This window comes from Python bivittatus, unplaced genomic scaffold (assembly GCF_059951505.1).
Source record: "Python bivittatus isolate LINGU-HERP-01145 unplaced genomic scaffold, Pbiv_v1 ctg000020_np1212, whole genome shotgun sequence".
Lineage (NCBI taxonomy): Eukaryota > Metazoa > Chordata > Lepidosauria > Squamata > Pythonidae > Python > Python bivittatus.
This window is the reverse complement of record NW_028277030.1, coordinates 68264198-68279744: the sequence shown is the minus strand read 5'-3', so window position 1 is coordinate 68279744 and position 15547 is coordinate 68264198. Positions and strand designations below refer to the sequence as shown.

Here is a 15547-nt window from a genome sequence, read left to right as displayed (position 1 = left end):
ATCTGCGTTTGTCTGCATGAAGCTTGCCCATAATGTACAGGACAAAGAAATGCAAATCAAGCAAACCCCAGCAGTCCAAATCATTTCATATTAGAAGCATTTGCAATAGAAGCACCTGCGTGGGATGAAGCCAAAATGATCAACCTTATAAAGCAATACAGTGAAAAACAAGCAGAAATAATTCTCCTTGACATCTGTGGCTCTGATGTCACAATACTAGGAGTTCTTAGGTTGATGAATATTATATGAAATAATAGGGTAAGACAATATGTGGAGACGTGTGGATGGACTCCCAGATTTAAGACTGCCAAATAGGAAACAGTTTTAGAGGAATAACTGTTTTAGACATCAAGGAATCTCTTGCAGCATCTTGAAAGCTAATGCACATTCTGCTAGAACTTAGTAGATAAGAAGATCCTGCTAGCTCAGTCCTTAGCAGATCTAGTCCAGCATTCTGTGTCACACAGCAGCCAAATTGATATATCTGAGAAGCTCACAAGTCTGGGCTGGGAACAACAGCTCCCTTTTACTGTCACTTCCCAGCAACCAGGATTTAAGGGGAGCTGCCTATGATTCAGGGGATAGTGAACAGGCATCAGTATTAGTAGCCATTAATAGCCTGATCTTCCATGGACTGTCCCGGTCCTCTTCAGGCTGGCTGTCTTTACCAGCTACTGGCAGTAGTATAACCTTGTGCTAAGTAAAAAAAAAAAAAGTATTTCCTTCTGTGGATCATGAATCTTCCTCTATTTAGTTTCAATGGACAATCTCTAATACTGTGAAAGAAGAAAACCTTTATTTTCTCTATGCCATGCATGACTTTACATACCTCTACCATGTTTCTCCTGAACTTTATTGGAAGCCAAAGAGGGGCACAAAGGAACTGTCCAGCCCTCTAATTATTGTGTTGAACTTTTTTGGTACCTTTTCCAGCTCAATAACATGTTTAAGCTGTGGTGATCCCAACTGTACATAGACCTGTACATAATAGTCCAATTATGGTCTCACCAAAGATTTTTATAAGGAGATTATTATACCAACAGTTCTATTTTCAATCTTCTTTCTAATGATTCCAAGCATGGAATTCACTTTTTTATAGCAGCTACAGAATGAGTTGACATTTTTATGACACTGTCCACTGTGACTCTAAAAATCTTTTCCTGGTCAGTCAGTGCTAGTTGAAATCCCATTAATGTTTAGATGAAATTTGCAATTTTTTGTGCTAACATGTATCATGGTACACTTATCTTCACTACTTGATACTTGTTTGCAATTGTTAGTTCAATTGTAAGAGCATTTCAGACTCAGACCTATGTCTAAGAATACCAAGTAGTCTTTCATAACAAAGCTATGAAAAAGTTGCACCACACCACCATAAAACTGGTATCACATGAGCTCTTATGGATATTTTGACATTTCTTTCTTAGACATTCTGGTAGAAATTGTCCTTGTTTAATATATATTAAGACTTTCTGTATATATTAAACCACTATTATCTTTACTGTTTATTTAATCAGCCAGAATTCATCAATAGCACTAAAGGTACCATCACCCTGTAGAAATGGTAAGCCCTACAAGGAATGGGAGAAAAATAATTATTGAGATTGAACATACAAAGCTGCCTTATAGGAAAGAATTATCCGTTGTTTCATCAACTAGAGTCCTTTATGTTGCAAATGAAAGCAAAAATAGAAGCTGGGGCCCTTTCTATACAAAGCAAATATTCTGCCCTCCAAGAAGGCTTCATAACTCTATGAAATCACTCTCTTCACAATTTAAGAGTGAATCACACCAGCAGATCAACCGATACACAGTGTTTGTGAAGTTGTAGAACCATAAAAGTTTTCTTTTATGTTCTACAAATTATGTTTTTGTGGACAAAAAAGCTGTTGCAAAATATATCGCTAATTCACCCTCTTATTATTGGAAAAATAATATTTTTTTATTTTTGCTAAGTATTACCAATGGAGTCTCTTATTATTTACCTTGAATAGCTATTATATCTGTTCTATCTACCCAGAGCTTGGCTGAGATTTGTTTAGTACACAGCTGCAAAGGAAATGTTAAAGAAAAAAGATCACTTCAAATCTTGTTTCAAGCTGCAAGCTTACAGCAGTTTTTAAAAAATGGGTTAAACATGGGCTACCTTTAGAAGAAAGAATGGTATAATAACGGTAATAACAATAATGACCATTGCCACCACCAGCACAATAATATTGAACTATCTGAAAACAGGAAACCAATATTTGGATGAAATCTTTCAGCTCAAATTGTTTGTACCAGCAACATGTTACTAAAATATACCTTTTAAAAACCAACTGCAATATAACAAAAATATATATATTCCATGTGTTACCATCAGGCCATTTTGTGAGAATTAATCAATTATGTTGCTTTATGTTGCCTATTCACTCACTCACACACACACACACACACACACACACACACACACACCAACCTTTATTACTAAATCTGAGTAACCCCTTAACCATAGTTACTTAAGAGTGCTTTAGAACTACTGATTCCACATGCATGTTAACATGTTGTGTGCAAGTCAAGTCCGCCAGAAAGACACACTATATTTTGTCATACACATTGTGTCTTTGTTGGGTTTCTGCTACTTCCTTCTTTCACTGAAGCAATTCTCTTGCCATAATACAACTTGTGTTATCTGAGTCCCTCTGCAAAGCCTCTTCTAAAAAGCCAGGGGAGAGGTTAGATAAGATTTGTGCATAAATGGCTTTCTGCTTGTGCAACCTATTTCATATGATACAGTGATTGTATTGGACAAGGTGGGATATTGGCCTGGTTTTCCACCGTGGTTTCTGTAAGAGTAGCTGATGAAAGCAGCAAACAAATGCCAGGTTTTTGTCACAATGACAGAGAGCAATGGTTGCAGTGTTGACACACTGAGCTATAATCAGTTTTTTTTTTTTGAAATAGGAAAGGAAAAGAGATTAAATAATGGGATTCCAACTATCTCCCCTTTAGATGACAGGTTCATACATAAACCATTTCATTGGAAGCTGAAAAACTGCTGGTCTGGTAGATAGAGTCATTGATCTCCATCCATTATTTTTTTTTTGCACAGATGTTCACTTCACAAATATAACATGACCAAAGTTACTGTTGTGATGGAAGTTTCAGCGGAAAAGTCAAAGTAATAGGATATCAAAAATAGTACTAAAAAAGGCATTTTTTTGGAAACCCTCATAGTCACTGTCTAACCTGAGACACCTGCAAAGAATAATGGGAAAGAATGGAAGAAAGATCTGAAGGATGATCTCTAGTGAGGGCAGGATGGGGGTTGTCCATCCATCCTTGCCCTACTTGACCTCTCAATGGCTTTTGATACCATTGCCCATGGTATCCTCCTGGATCAACTCAGAGGATTGTGGGAGGGGTGGCAGGGTGTTTTGCTGGTTCGCCTCCTTTCTCCGGGATCGATTCCAGTCAGTGGTGATTGGGGGGGAGAGATCCCACCCTCGGCCTGTACTCTGTGGGGTGCCACAGAGGTCAGTGCTCTCTCCACTCCTATTCAACATCTAAATGAGGTTGCTGGGTGAGCTCATCTGTTGCCATGGAGTGAGGTATCATCAGTATGCTGATGATACCCAATTATACATCTCTGTCCCTAGTGAATTAAGTGATGCCATGGACGTCTTATCCTGGTGCCTGGAGGCTGTGAGGATCTGGATGGGAAACAACAGGCTTCAATTGAACCCTGGCAAGGCTAAGTGGCTTTGGGTTTTGGGGCCCACTGGTTCTAGGACTGTGCCATCTTTGGTGCTGGATGGGGTGGCACTGCCCTAGACGGACCCCCAGATTGTGCACTGGGTCTGTCTGGGGCAGTGCTACCCTATCTAATACCAAAGATGGAAAAACCTTGTTCCCAGGAGGACCAAATACCCAGAGCCACTCCATGTTGCTTGGATTGAGTCAAAGCCCATTGCGCCACATCCAGACCCCTACAGCCTCCAGACACTGGATAGGACATCCACAACATCACTCAATGGGCCTGGGGTGGAAATATATAACTGGGCATCATGTGCACATTGATGGTACCTCACCCCAAACCATCAGATCACCTCACCCAGCAGCTTCATGTAGATGTTAAATAGGAGAGGAGAGAGGACCGAGCCCTGAGGCACCTCACACAATAAGGGCTATGGGCTGGATCTCTCCTCCCCCCATCAACACTGACTGAAATCGATCCCAGAGGAAAGAGGAAAACCAGGACATCACAGTGCCACCTACCCCCAATTCCCAAAGGTGATTCAGAAGGATACCATCATCAATGGTACTGAATGCTGCTGAGAGGTTAAGAAGAGCAAGGATGGAAGCACTACTCCCCTCCCGCTGCCACCAGAGGTCATCCAAGAGTGCAATCAATGTCATTTCAGTCCCAAACCCTGGCCTGAACTCTGATTGAAAGGGGTCCAGATAATCTGCTTCATCCAGAGTTCTCTGCAACTGCCATGCTACCACTCTCTCCACTACCTTCTCTAAAAAGGGGAGGTTGGAAACTGGATGAAAGTTGTCCAGATTGGTTGGGTCGAGAGAAGGCCCCTTGAGGAGAGGGCACAACACTACCTCCTTAAATGCTGGTGGAACTACTCCTTCCTTTAGTGATGAATTGACTGCCACCCATACCTAACCATATGTCCCCTCCCGTGCAGCTTTAATAAACCAGGAGGGGCACGGATCTAACATACAAGTGGCCGAAGTAGTAGTTGCAATTATGTTTCGCTGCTCTTATCGCCATGAGGTAATTTTGCTACATCCAGTTATTATATGGTCAACTGTTTCATCCTTATCCTGGCATAACCAGCATTTCCTACTCAAACTGGGTCTTTTCTATTTTGCTTGATGACATCTATGCATAGGGCTTCTTCTTTGGGAGCAAAAAGAATTCCTTCTGTTTCCTTTTTAAATATACTATTCTTGTGCCACTGTTATTGTCTGATTTTCCTTCAGTATCTTTCAAAAAATGCCCATAATGTGCTTTCATTTTTCAAGTTGTTGCACCTCATTTCAAGGTGTTGCATTTTATAGTCATGTTTTGATTTTATTTATGCCATTTGAAATTTTTTTCCTATTTATTTTTAACAAGCTATATGCTATTATTTTAAAAGAATTAGGAAAAGATAATTGCAATATAAGTGCAAATTTAAAAGAATATAAAAATAGATAATGCAGATTTTAAAAACCCCAATATAACCCTAAAATATGGGCAGTTAATCAATAAATTTAAGATATCATATAACTAATATATTATAATACATCATTAAAAGTTTATAATACTATAAGATATTTCATACCCTTTTTATAATCAAAATACATCTCTGTTAAATTTTAAAGATACTTGATTGGAGTCAATAGGAGGAAGAGAGAAAGACTATCGGTAATAAACAATACATTAAGACAATATTGTAAATTATATGTAGATTATGTGTTAAGATAAAATACAAACTCTAAAACCCAAATTTTGGCTGTGACAGAATTCTATGTATGAAATAGAAATAGAAATATAGAAATAGAATTGTATAGAAATAATAAATATAGAAATAGAATTGAATGAGTCTCCCTCAATTTGGTTGCCATTCTTCCACATGGATCAAAGATCTTTTCCAATAAAGAGCTGTTAACATACAAAGCCAATTCAGTATATTTTTAAAGAATGCCTAGTTTAGTGAAGTTTAATAAGAATATCTCAGGATAAAATGGGGTTACTGCTTTCAAAATTTGTTTCACTCCATAATAGATTATTTTCCAGTACTGTTGAGTTTTGCAACATTGCCACCATATATGGAAGAAGGATCCAATCTGTTCATTATGTTTCCGGCATTTCTCGGAAAAAGAATGATTTATTTAATCAAGACAGGAGTGATTTATACACCAATTCTCTCTAAGTAAATTTAATGTTCAATTATTTTTCATTGAAATTCCTACTGTTCCATCTCTATTAACTATATTCAAATTCTGCATCCATTTAATCATACAGTCTTTAACCCAGGTTGTGAGTTGTATTTCACTAATAAATTATAAATTGTGCCTAACAAATGTTCAGTATTATGAGTTATAAGATTTTCAAATTCAGTCAGCTTTATCAATATTCTCCCTCGTTTCTGTAATTCTTTTGTTGCTGTGCTGGTTATTTGAAAGTAATGGAACCAGTTAAGTGTAGAAGAGCACTGTATAGTAAGAGACTTGAAATATCTTAATTTGTCCTGTTGACATTAAAACTTGCAATCTGTCAAGTTGTTTTCTCTCCATTGAGCAAATTTCTTAGTGCCCTCATCCTTGTAAAAATAGGCATTCAATAATGAAGTAAGAGAGGAAAATCTAGACTTATTCTTTTCCTATATTTATCCCAAATGCTCAAGAAGTTACTCTAGATCTATGTAAAAAACTTAGGGTTAAAGCCTATTTTTTTGATAACTGCAAACAAAAAGGTCCATTCTAAATTGTCAAAGGCTTTTTCAGCATCAAGAAAAATGATGGCTATTCTTTGGTCCTTCTGATTTACCCTATCAATAACATTTAGAATATAACTAATATAATCTTTCATATGCCCCTTCAGGATAAAGCCCATTTAATCAGAATATATCAACTCAACTAAAAAGCCATTTGGCTTTTTAGCAAGGATTGCCATGAAGAGTTTATAATACACATTCAATAACAAAATGGATCTATATGCTTTGGGACAAATCGAATCATTTCCTTCTTTATAAATCAAGGAAATAAAATCTTTCCATGATGAGGGGAATTCTTCAAGTACCTGACTGTTCACTACTTGAGTTAAAGGTTTAATCAGAGTTTCTTGAAGAGTCTTGTAATAGATTGCAGAAATACCATCAGGTCCTGGAGTTTTATTCATTTTTAACTTTTTAATTTCCTCTATAGTTTCATCTTGTGTTGTAGATTAATTTTTTTTTGTTGATTGGCAAAATTTGTAAGTAATATTCCATTCAAGTATTCTTCAATTTTTACTGGATCAGATTCTTGTTTATTACATGTAATTAATGAGTTGCTACATATATTTTTACTTGCCTTGACATAATCATTAAGCCATCATTTTTCTTCCTGTACAGGTTTTCTTGCCTACCAGTCTTCCTTGGAAGATGTAATCTATTGATTTCACTACAAGAGTCTAGAGCATTATTCATTAAACACACACACACACACACACACACACACACACTATTATTGCCTTCCTTCAATCTGGTGATCCCAAGCAACATTAGATTTTCATAATTCTCTCTGTGCACCCTTAGTTTTAAAGTGTTTAGTTACCAAATGTGAAAAACTGTTAATGTTCCACATAGTACAACTGTGCAATATCCTAGTCCCATATATAAAAACCATCCACAGTAGTGTCACAGAAACACTTACAGGTAAAGGTGGGAAGGGAGGAGGAGGAGGGGAAGTTGTACTCGCTTTCTCCTCTTCCTTCTCTGGTTTAGGATGAACTGTTGTCTGAGAAGTTTGATCTTCATCCTCCTTTTCATGAAGTGGTCCTAAATCAGGACATTGTCCTATATCTGCATTTTCAAAGGATACTGCTTGGGCGAAATCCATTGGACTATGGAAACACAAGGAAACCAGCAGCGTGAAATAATGCCTCTTATTCAATACCATCCCTTTTAAGCCCTTATATTAGTTAAATGAATAATTCAGTGTAAATTATAAACTTATTTACATGGAATCCAGGTGATTCTACACTATATTTGCTTTAAAAAGTTCTAGCATGTGCAGTGGCAATGTTGCATAGTTACAGTATTGAAGATGACATGGCAGACAGAGTTTAAACCTCCACAAAACCGTGAAATGCACTGAGTGATCATGGACTAAGACTTATTTCTTAACCTTAGTCTACTTCCTATATTGCTATTAGGATACAAAAGGTGACAGACAGAGACATGGATAATATTCATGCTTGCAGAAAGGGCAAGATAAAAATATAATAAATCACAGAAGTAATTCTTTTCTAGCAACTTTTCATCTCTCCATTACAGAAGATCAGGGTTATCCCAGGTCACTAATACAAGTAATTGAGATATTATTGTTGTTGTTGTTGTTGTTGTTGTTGTTGTTGTTGTTGTTGTTATTTTTAGAGGCTGCCTGACTCCAGATGGGCTCTGGCAGTTTATGTTAAAAAAGTAAGAACAATTAAGAGAAGAAACATATGATAAACCCTCAGAAGGTAGTCTGTGAATTACAATAAATATCCTTAGAAGTAGAGGCCAAAGTGTTAGCCCTCAGGGCAACACTGACAGAACTTTTCCAGAATGATCATGTAGGGATGTCCTTTGGGTAGGCTGTGTTCAAGCCCAAATCCTGTGAATATCATCACAGCAAAGAGGGGCTGAGTCTCTCATTTTCCCTCCAGACTGACCACTGAAAGAAGGACACCCTCGAGTCAAAAATACTTTGATATGTCTTCTCCAACCTGCTGATCCCATCCTTGAGGGGCAAAAGAAAGCCGAGTTTTCTCTTTCTCTAGGACAGGAATGGGCATCCTTTTGAAGACTGACCGCTACATTTCTTTGGGATCAGCCAAAGGATACCATGGACAAATAGACAGGGAGAATAGATAGGGACCAGGATTTTAATTTTCTGGAGTTTGGAAGCAGTTTTTTGCGATCTTTCCTTCATTTTTTAACTTAAAAAAAAAATTATTACAAAAAGAAGAAAAAAATACATAAAGTGTATATATATTTTTATACATCTATATTAACACTCTTTTTTCTCTTTATTGTATTTTTTCCCACTTTTTAAAAGATCTTTCCTTCATATCACATTATGGGAAGGCACATGGCATAAATATTTAAGACTGATATGCAGAATCACATTGATTGGTTTCTGGAGCAACATCAACATATACTTACATAGCATTGACAACAAGGTTCCATATACAGCCATCAAAGGCAGGTATGTTTTTAATTGGGCCAGTGTGAAATTCAGGTGGTGTTCCTCCCACAAAAAGCCTTTTAATGGAGATAGGCTGATCTGTTGGGAGTCGCTGGGACTGTCTTCTGTCCTCATCTACTTGAATGGCAAACAGCCTGCAGAATTATGAAAAGTCCATCCATTAGCAAATAGCTCTGATCAAGCAACAGCTCTGCAATGATGGCCTTAAAAAAGCTGGAACCTTTGGTATAGTGGGAAAGAAAGAAGGATGTGAATTCCATTCCTCCCTTTTCACCACCAAATCTAGGCTGTATGGAATTATACTGTTTGATATTGTCTCTCCGTTGATTCAAAGAGAGAGCGGAGTCTGAGAGCTGATACATTTCATTGAGCCAGGCTCTCTCTCTATACAAAAGACTTCGCAAATAGATAAATTCCAAATTTTTGGAATATAATTTAACAACATGTTAGCATCCTTACACCTTAATTTCCTTGCAATTTTGCAAATTTCCTTCCTATCCTGGTTCACCATAGTAATAATATCTAACCAATAACAAGCTACTAATGGACATGTCCAAAACATACACAATATACTGTACTAATGTTATTTCAGATTTATTTCATCTTTAACCTAACAAGGATGGCAGTCACTGTCTGTTTTTTTTAAACAACAACTCCTCCTCCTCCTCCTCCTCCTCCTCCTCCTCCTCCTCCTCCTCCTGGTTTGTATTGTTTATTTTTTAGGTATATAATTTCTTCAACAATGATTTAAGTGAAATGAAATTTAACATCTTTGTTCTTAATTGTTATTCCCTGTTGATATTGGTTAAAAGACTCAGTAAAAATATTTTTAGAAAAGTTAAATGTAACACTCCCAAACCTATGCACGTCAAAAGAGATTAATGTAACTTAATTCCCAGATTTGTAAGTAAACATATTAACTAAAAATAATAAGCATGGAAGTAGTTTGCTTCATTTACATGAGCTCCAAGGCCTTACCAATTACTAATTTTACAGTTCTACAAAATTGCTCATTAATGCTAAACATAAAAGGGCTGGACACAACAAACAGGGGAACACATTCATTTTTTAGTATGGATCTAAAGGTGAAAATAGATCCTGAAGCCAAACATTAGTAGCTCAACACTGGAAGAAGTTTTCCAGTCATTTTATACAGAAGCTTGGAAGAACAGTTCTCTCTCAACCTTACATTAAGATTATGCACACTAAGCAACACTAGTTTTCAGAATAGGCACTGGGATAAATCATTCTCTTTTTTTTTTCCTTTTAAAATTGTGGTCCTACGCCAGATAACAGAACAATAGAAACCCATGGTTTCTGTTAGATAGTATTAAGAAGTATTAAGAGGCAATGTTTACAGCAGAACTAGAAATATGTATAATGACTTATTAACACAGTTGCTGGTTAAATCTCTAATAATTTGTATAGCACTCTGCTATTGTTGAATTTCGTCAAGAAAATGTTTATCCACAGGCAGAGAAGACCAGCACACAAAAAAAGAACTTCACTTGTCAATGCTATCACATAATTACCCTGGAATGGACAGCAATTAGTTCATAATTATATGGGCAATTAGCTTTCCAAAGAGTTTTCAAAAATGTACTCTCCTTTTAATAAAATAAAGCCTGTGTGATGATTAGCAGATGGAGTGATTAGTGTGATAAATTATCTCTTTCCATTTTTACTATAATCCGGTTTGTAAAAATATGATGTCTGCTGTACATGTGGTTTGGATAAAAGGTTTTATAGAGGATGAGCTTAAAGATATATTTCTGTCCACTAGAGAAAAGCAATAATGTGCTACTACAAACTGTCCTTGCAAGTGAATATATCAACACAATCTGTTTTCAACGTACATTGTTAAAATAAATGATCTATTTTTTAGAATTTTCAGTTAGTGTTATTGTAATACTATCAATATATCAATTTGCACGTTGTCAGCGAATTACTGGCAACTTTTCCATTTTTAGGAACTGGAAATTTAACCAAATTCATTATTGCTAAGAACCAGTATAGATGGTAAAATTTTCCTGGAAGTTTTTTTTTTTTTTTTTGTAAAGGCATAGGATCAGAGAAATATGGACATTTCAACAAGAAACAAGCAAGGTAGGATAGGAAAAAGAAATGAAATAATTTTTAAAGAGATGTATTAGAGATGGAGAAGCTATAATATACTATTATTGAAGTAACTGGATGATAAAACCCTGTCCCAAGCCTCAGATAAATCTTTTTCATGTTTGTTTCTACATCCAGACTTAAACCAAGTAACACTTCTTTCCATTAGCTGAACTTTACCATTTTAATTTCATTAATTATATCTTTGCACTTTGACTGAATAACACATGTGATATAAACTTTATGATGACTTAACCACTCTGTCCATGCTGCTATGGAGGCTTAGGGAATTAGATCCTTTCCTATTTTTGTATATTTGAATATTTGGATCCAGGTATTGGCTCAGAAATCATAAAGATTATTTATTAATGTGCATTTTGAAACAAAATCTATATAAAATGTGTACTTAAATGTAAACATCCTGTGGATTTAAAAAAAAGGTGCAGAAAAAGGCCAAAATTGATTCTTGGTAAACACATGGCAAACTGATAGGATGAGACACAGACTGATTTTCATTGTGCTTCAATTGCTGGGCAGTTGATTAGTAAGAAACACTTCTTGAATCTAGCAGTCCCAAATAATTTTATGGATAAATAGTTGCCTGGCTTTAATCAATGTTATTTTTTCTCCTTTTCCTTCTCCTTCTCCTTCTCCTTCTCCTTCTCCTTCTCCTTCTCCTCAGATTAATGTATCAGCTATGTATTTCCTATGTTCATTATACTGTCACTAACAGGGAGTATAAAAGGGAATGGACTTGTTCACAGGTCACCAGAATTTCTTATCCTAGCATGTTGTGCATTACTGAAACTGCCATGGTGCAATGTATTAAAAGAACACTCTGATTGGCAAAACCAATGGCAAGGTTATTTGTTTCCCCCCAAAACGTACCCAGTACTGATGAAGAGTTTTTTAAGATTGCTCTGAGACAAGAGCTCAGCTATAATGTATGTGCAGTGAGAATTCAATTTAAAAAACTTTCTCACAGCAAGGGATCATAACACATATCATGTTATGATCAAAGGAAGTTACTCAGGCTTCTAATCTGTATAAGGTCATAATGTATTATTCATCTTATTTCCTTAAACCACCATCACTTATTTTCATTTGGCATATGTATATCCTAATATTGTTGCACTTGCAGAAAGAATTGCACCCAGCATTACCCCCTTCCATGAAGAGTCTCATTGCTCTACAAACCTACTTTGGAAATGGTGGCATGGGCATACAGTATAATGCTTCTGCAAGGCTATCATATTTAGACTGGAAAAAAACAGACAATCACACCATGGCTGCAAAAAGAGCTTTCTGTATCTCTCTGCTGACTTTTAGTGGCAATTTGGATTTCTGCAGCCCAGATATAGCAGCCCTAGTTTCTTGCTACTCTCTTGATGATCAACAATTGAAGGGAAACAGGAGAAATGAAGGACAAAGGAGTTGCCATTATTTCAGCACTGTATTTGTATCTGCATCAAGGTTTCCAGCTTTTCTGGCTTAAACAAAGTAGCCTCATGGAACTTTGCTTTCCTTAGTCACTTTCTTCCCTTGATTAGTTTGAGTATGAAATACGATATGGTGCATATCAATCATGGCTTTGGAGTCTGACTCAGAAAGCCATGAGTCCATTTTTCGGCTTGGCAATCCTAACTCCCCGACCCGTCACTCCAATAATGTTTAATAAATAACATATATAAACATCAGTTCAGTGTGAATGGAGTTAGGTCCTGCTGTTGCTTTGGCTTCTCACTGGAAGCTGTCCTTTGATATTAGCTCACCAACCAATTCCTTGGCTGCATCCATTAGATTAATAAAGCGCATTTACAAAAGGTGCCCAAGTTTAAACACAGCAATTTAGATTAATAAAAACCTGAAGCAGCAATGCCTACACTAAAGCATAACCTGTGTAATAATGAATTCATCACTGTCAGAAGATGACTTTTAAATGAAAACGGCAGAGATTCCATTCTTCTCTCACACAGTTTCAGGTGCTTGGAAGAATTATAGAGGGTAATGCAGGGCCTGAAATATTCTGATTTATTACCCTCCAAGCCTCTCCAGCCAAATGGAGTGTTCTCTGCCATCATGAAACTCGCCAGACTCTGGTTTGACAGTGATCCTGCGTGGATCTCTTACTCCAGTAGAGATGTGGACTTCAAGTCGACCTCCATTCAGGAATACAGCATAATACACCTGCAAGGACAACCAGCATTTCAGCAGAAAGCCTTTATTCCTAATATTGTGTTTTCCCAGTTGTTTTCTCCAAGAGAACACAGCCTCTTGCTTTGGTGATAACAGAAAAGGACACACAGAAAAAATATCCATTACTGTACTAGTTGGGTGACATGCAAGTTTAATAAGTTATTGTTATTAAATTTGGGGAACCTGACTAATTTTAGCCACTGGTAATGGTTTGAAAGTAATCTGTATTATTGTACTGCCATCAAAAAGGGAAGGGAATATATGTGTAATCCACATAAATAACCGAAAACCAGATTTTTAATTGTACTCAGGTCATAGCTTCTAAAAGTGTTATTAAGATTTCCCCAAATAACTCTTCTAACGTCTTACCCAAATAATATACTAAAGGAGTTAGAATGTATGTATATGTATACACACATGCCCACACACACAAAGTGTTTTATATAGTTTGTATACACAATTATATATTATTATTTTTTACTTCTGACAGTTTTCTGCCTCTCCATTCCAAATGGGTCTAAGTGGAATAGAGCAATAGAAGCAGAGATCAAAAGACCACAGATCAACAAAAAACAATAGACCATAATGGCACAATCCAGGAGGACAGACACAAGCTTAACATCCCCCCAATGCTCCATCTCACAAGAAAGGTTGCAGAAGATGTAATTGTGCAGAGGCTCTCCTGGCCATGGTTTCTACCTGCTGCTCAAAGAGTGTGAATCTGCTCTACAGAGGGAGTGCAATCCCATTTTGAATATAGACAGACTTTCTCTGGAGTCAGAAGGGCTTCATATCCATAGCCACTCCACCTCCTAGAGTTCAGCTTAAGTCCCCAATACCCTCCAGGCACCAAGTCAGGATCTTCACCATATCTCCTGGCCAGCCTGGGGCAGAGATGCGAAGCTGGGTAACCTCAGCATATTGTTGATATCTCACCCCATGCTGAAGAATGGCCTCACTCAGCAGCTCCATGTAGATGTTAAATAGTAAGGGGGAAATGGCTGAACTCTGCAGCATTCCATAATATAATAACAGTATATGTGCATATATTCCCTCTCTCTACCTATCTACCTACCTAGATACCTTACCTACCTACCTTCTATAATCACATACTGGATTAAGGATGTTTTTAGCTCTGGTAAGATAAAAACCATAGAGATTAGAATCTTTGCATCATCTGGTTTCCATCTTTCTCTTTTGTGTGTCAATTTTCACTTAAAATGTGCATGAACATCGATTTAAGTTTTGACAGTTTTTTTCCACAAAATATATACTGTTATGTTTACTTTATCCTAAAATATTAAGTCTTCCATGCATTTCATTCTAATATGATCATTTTTTTTAAAATCCAAGACTGCATTCTGAAGTTCAGGGAAGTGGAAAAACTAAGAGGTACAGTAATTCAGTTCTATTGAAGAAGTGCAGGCAAAATTGGTTTGTTTAAAAATGAAAACAGAGTAAGTTCTTCAAGTGCCCTACTTTAAACTTGTCTTGTTCCTTCATTTTCCCAACTGTTTTCAGTACAAGAAACACAAAAACAGTTATAATTTTGGATTCCTATATCACAGAGTTAGCTGTAATAAAGGAGTCGTTTAAAATACACAACAGAATAGATGCAGACATCCCATACTACATTTGGGGGGGGGCATTTTTTCCTTGTTGTGCTGTTCAGGTTCCCTCCTTCCCCCACAGGTTCTTCCTCTTAGACTAAAATATATCAATATTATATAGTGGGTTTGGTTTTATTTTGGTACGTCTTCACTTCTGGTGATTGCCTGGACAAGTCAGTCAGTCTTTTGGTAAGATTTTTGGAAGTGGTTCGCCCTGGCTTTCTTTCTACAGCTCAGAGAGATTGACTGGCCCAAAGTCACCCAGTTTGCCTCATGCTTTAGGCAGGAGTAGAACTCCCAATTTCCTGGTTTCTAGCTTTGTGATTTTAATCAAACTGGTTCTAGTTATATGACATGATATTAATTATATTTATTAAATTATATTACTATAACCCTAACTATCATTTGAAAAATTAAGCTGCTACAAGGGCAGCACTAACTGAAACAGAACACAATTACCAAAGCCATAATTTATTTTTAAATTTTATTTGATTGATACCCTGCCTTTCTGTCCTGCCAATTAAAATAGTTCTGAAATAATGCAATAAATATTGAGTTTACTTGTTTTAAAGCTTTCAAAAGAAGAACTGAATAAATTTCCTGAAGTTGCATTCCATTTTAGGTTTGTCGTAAGCTAAACTTAGAATAATTCCATTCAAAATCTGAGCATATAACTGCCAGTGGTGCTACCA

The 15547-nt window shown here is 36.6% G+C and overlaps 1 protein-coding gene across 4 annotated transcripts in view; it reads right to left on the bottom strand.

Annotated features, from left to right (window-relative positions):
- The window catches only part of LAMA2 (laminin subunit alpha 2), a 426899-nt gene that overhangs the window by 16339 nt on the left and 395013 nt on the right, over positions 1-15547 (bottom strand). For all 4 annotated transcript variants that reach the window (XM_088140697.1, XM_088140685.1, XM_088140689.1 and 1 more), the window contains exons 54-56: positions 13088-13236; positions 8892-9068; positions 7396-7585 (exon numbers count right to left, since the gene is read on the bottom strand). In XM_088140697.1, coding sequence (XP_087996823.1) covers positions 7396-7585; positions 8892-9068; positions 13088-13236 — 516 coding nt within the window. The remainder of the gene's footprint in view (positions 1-7395; positions 7586-8891; positions 9069-13087; positions 13237-15547) is intronic.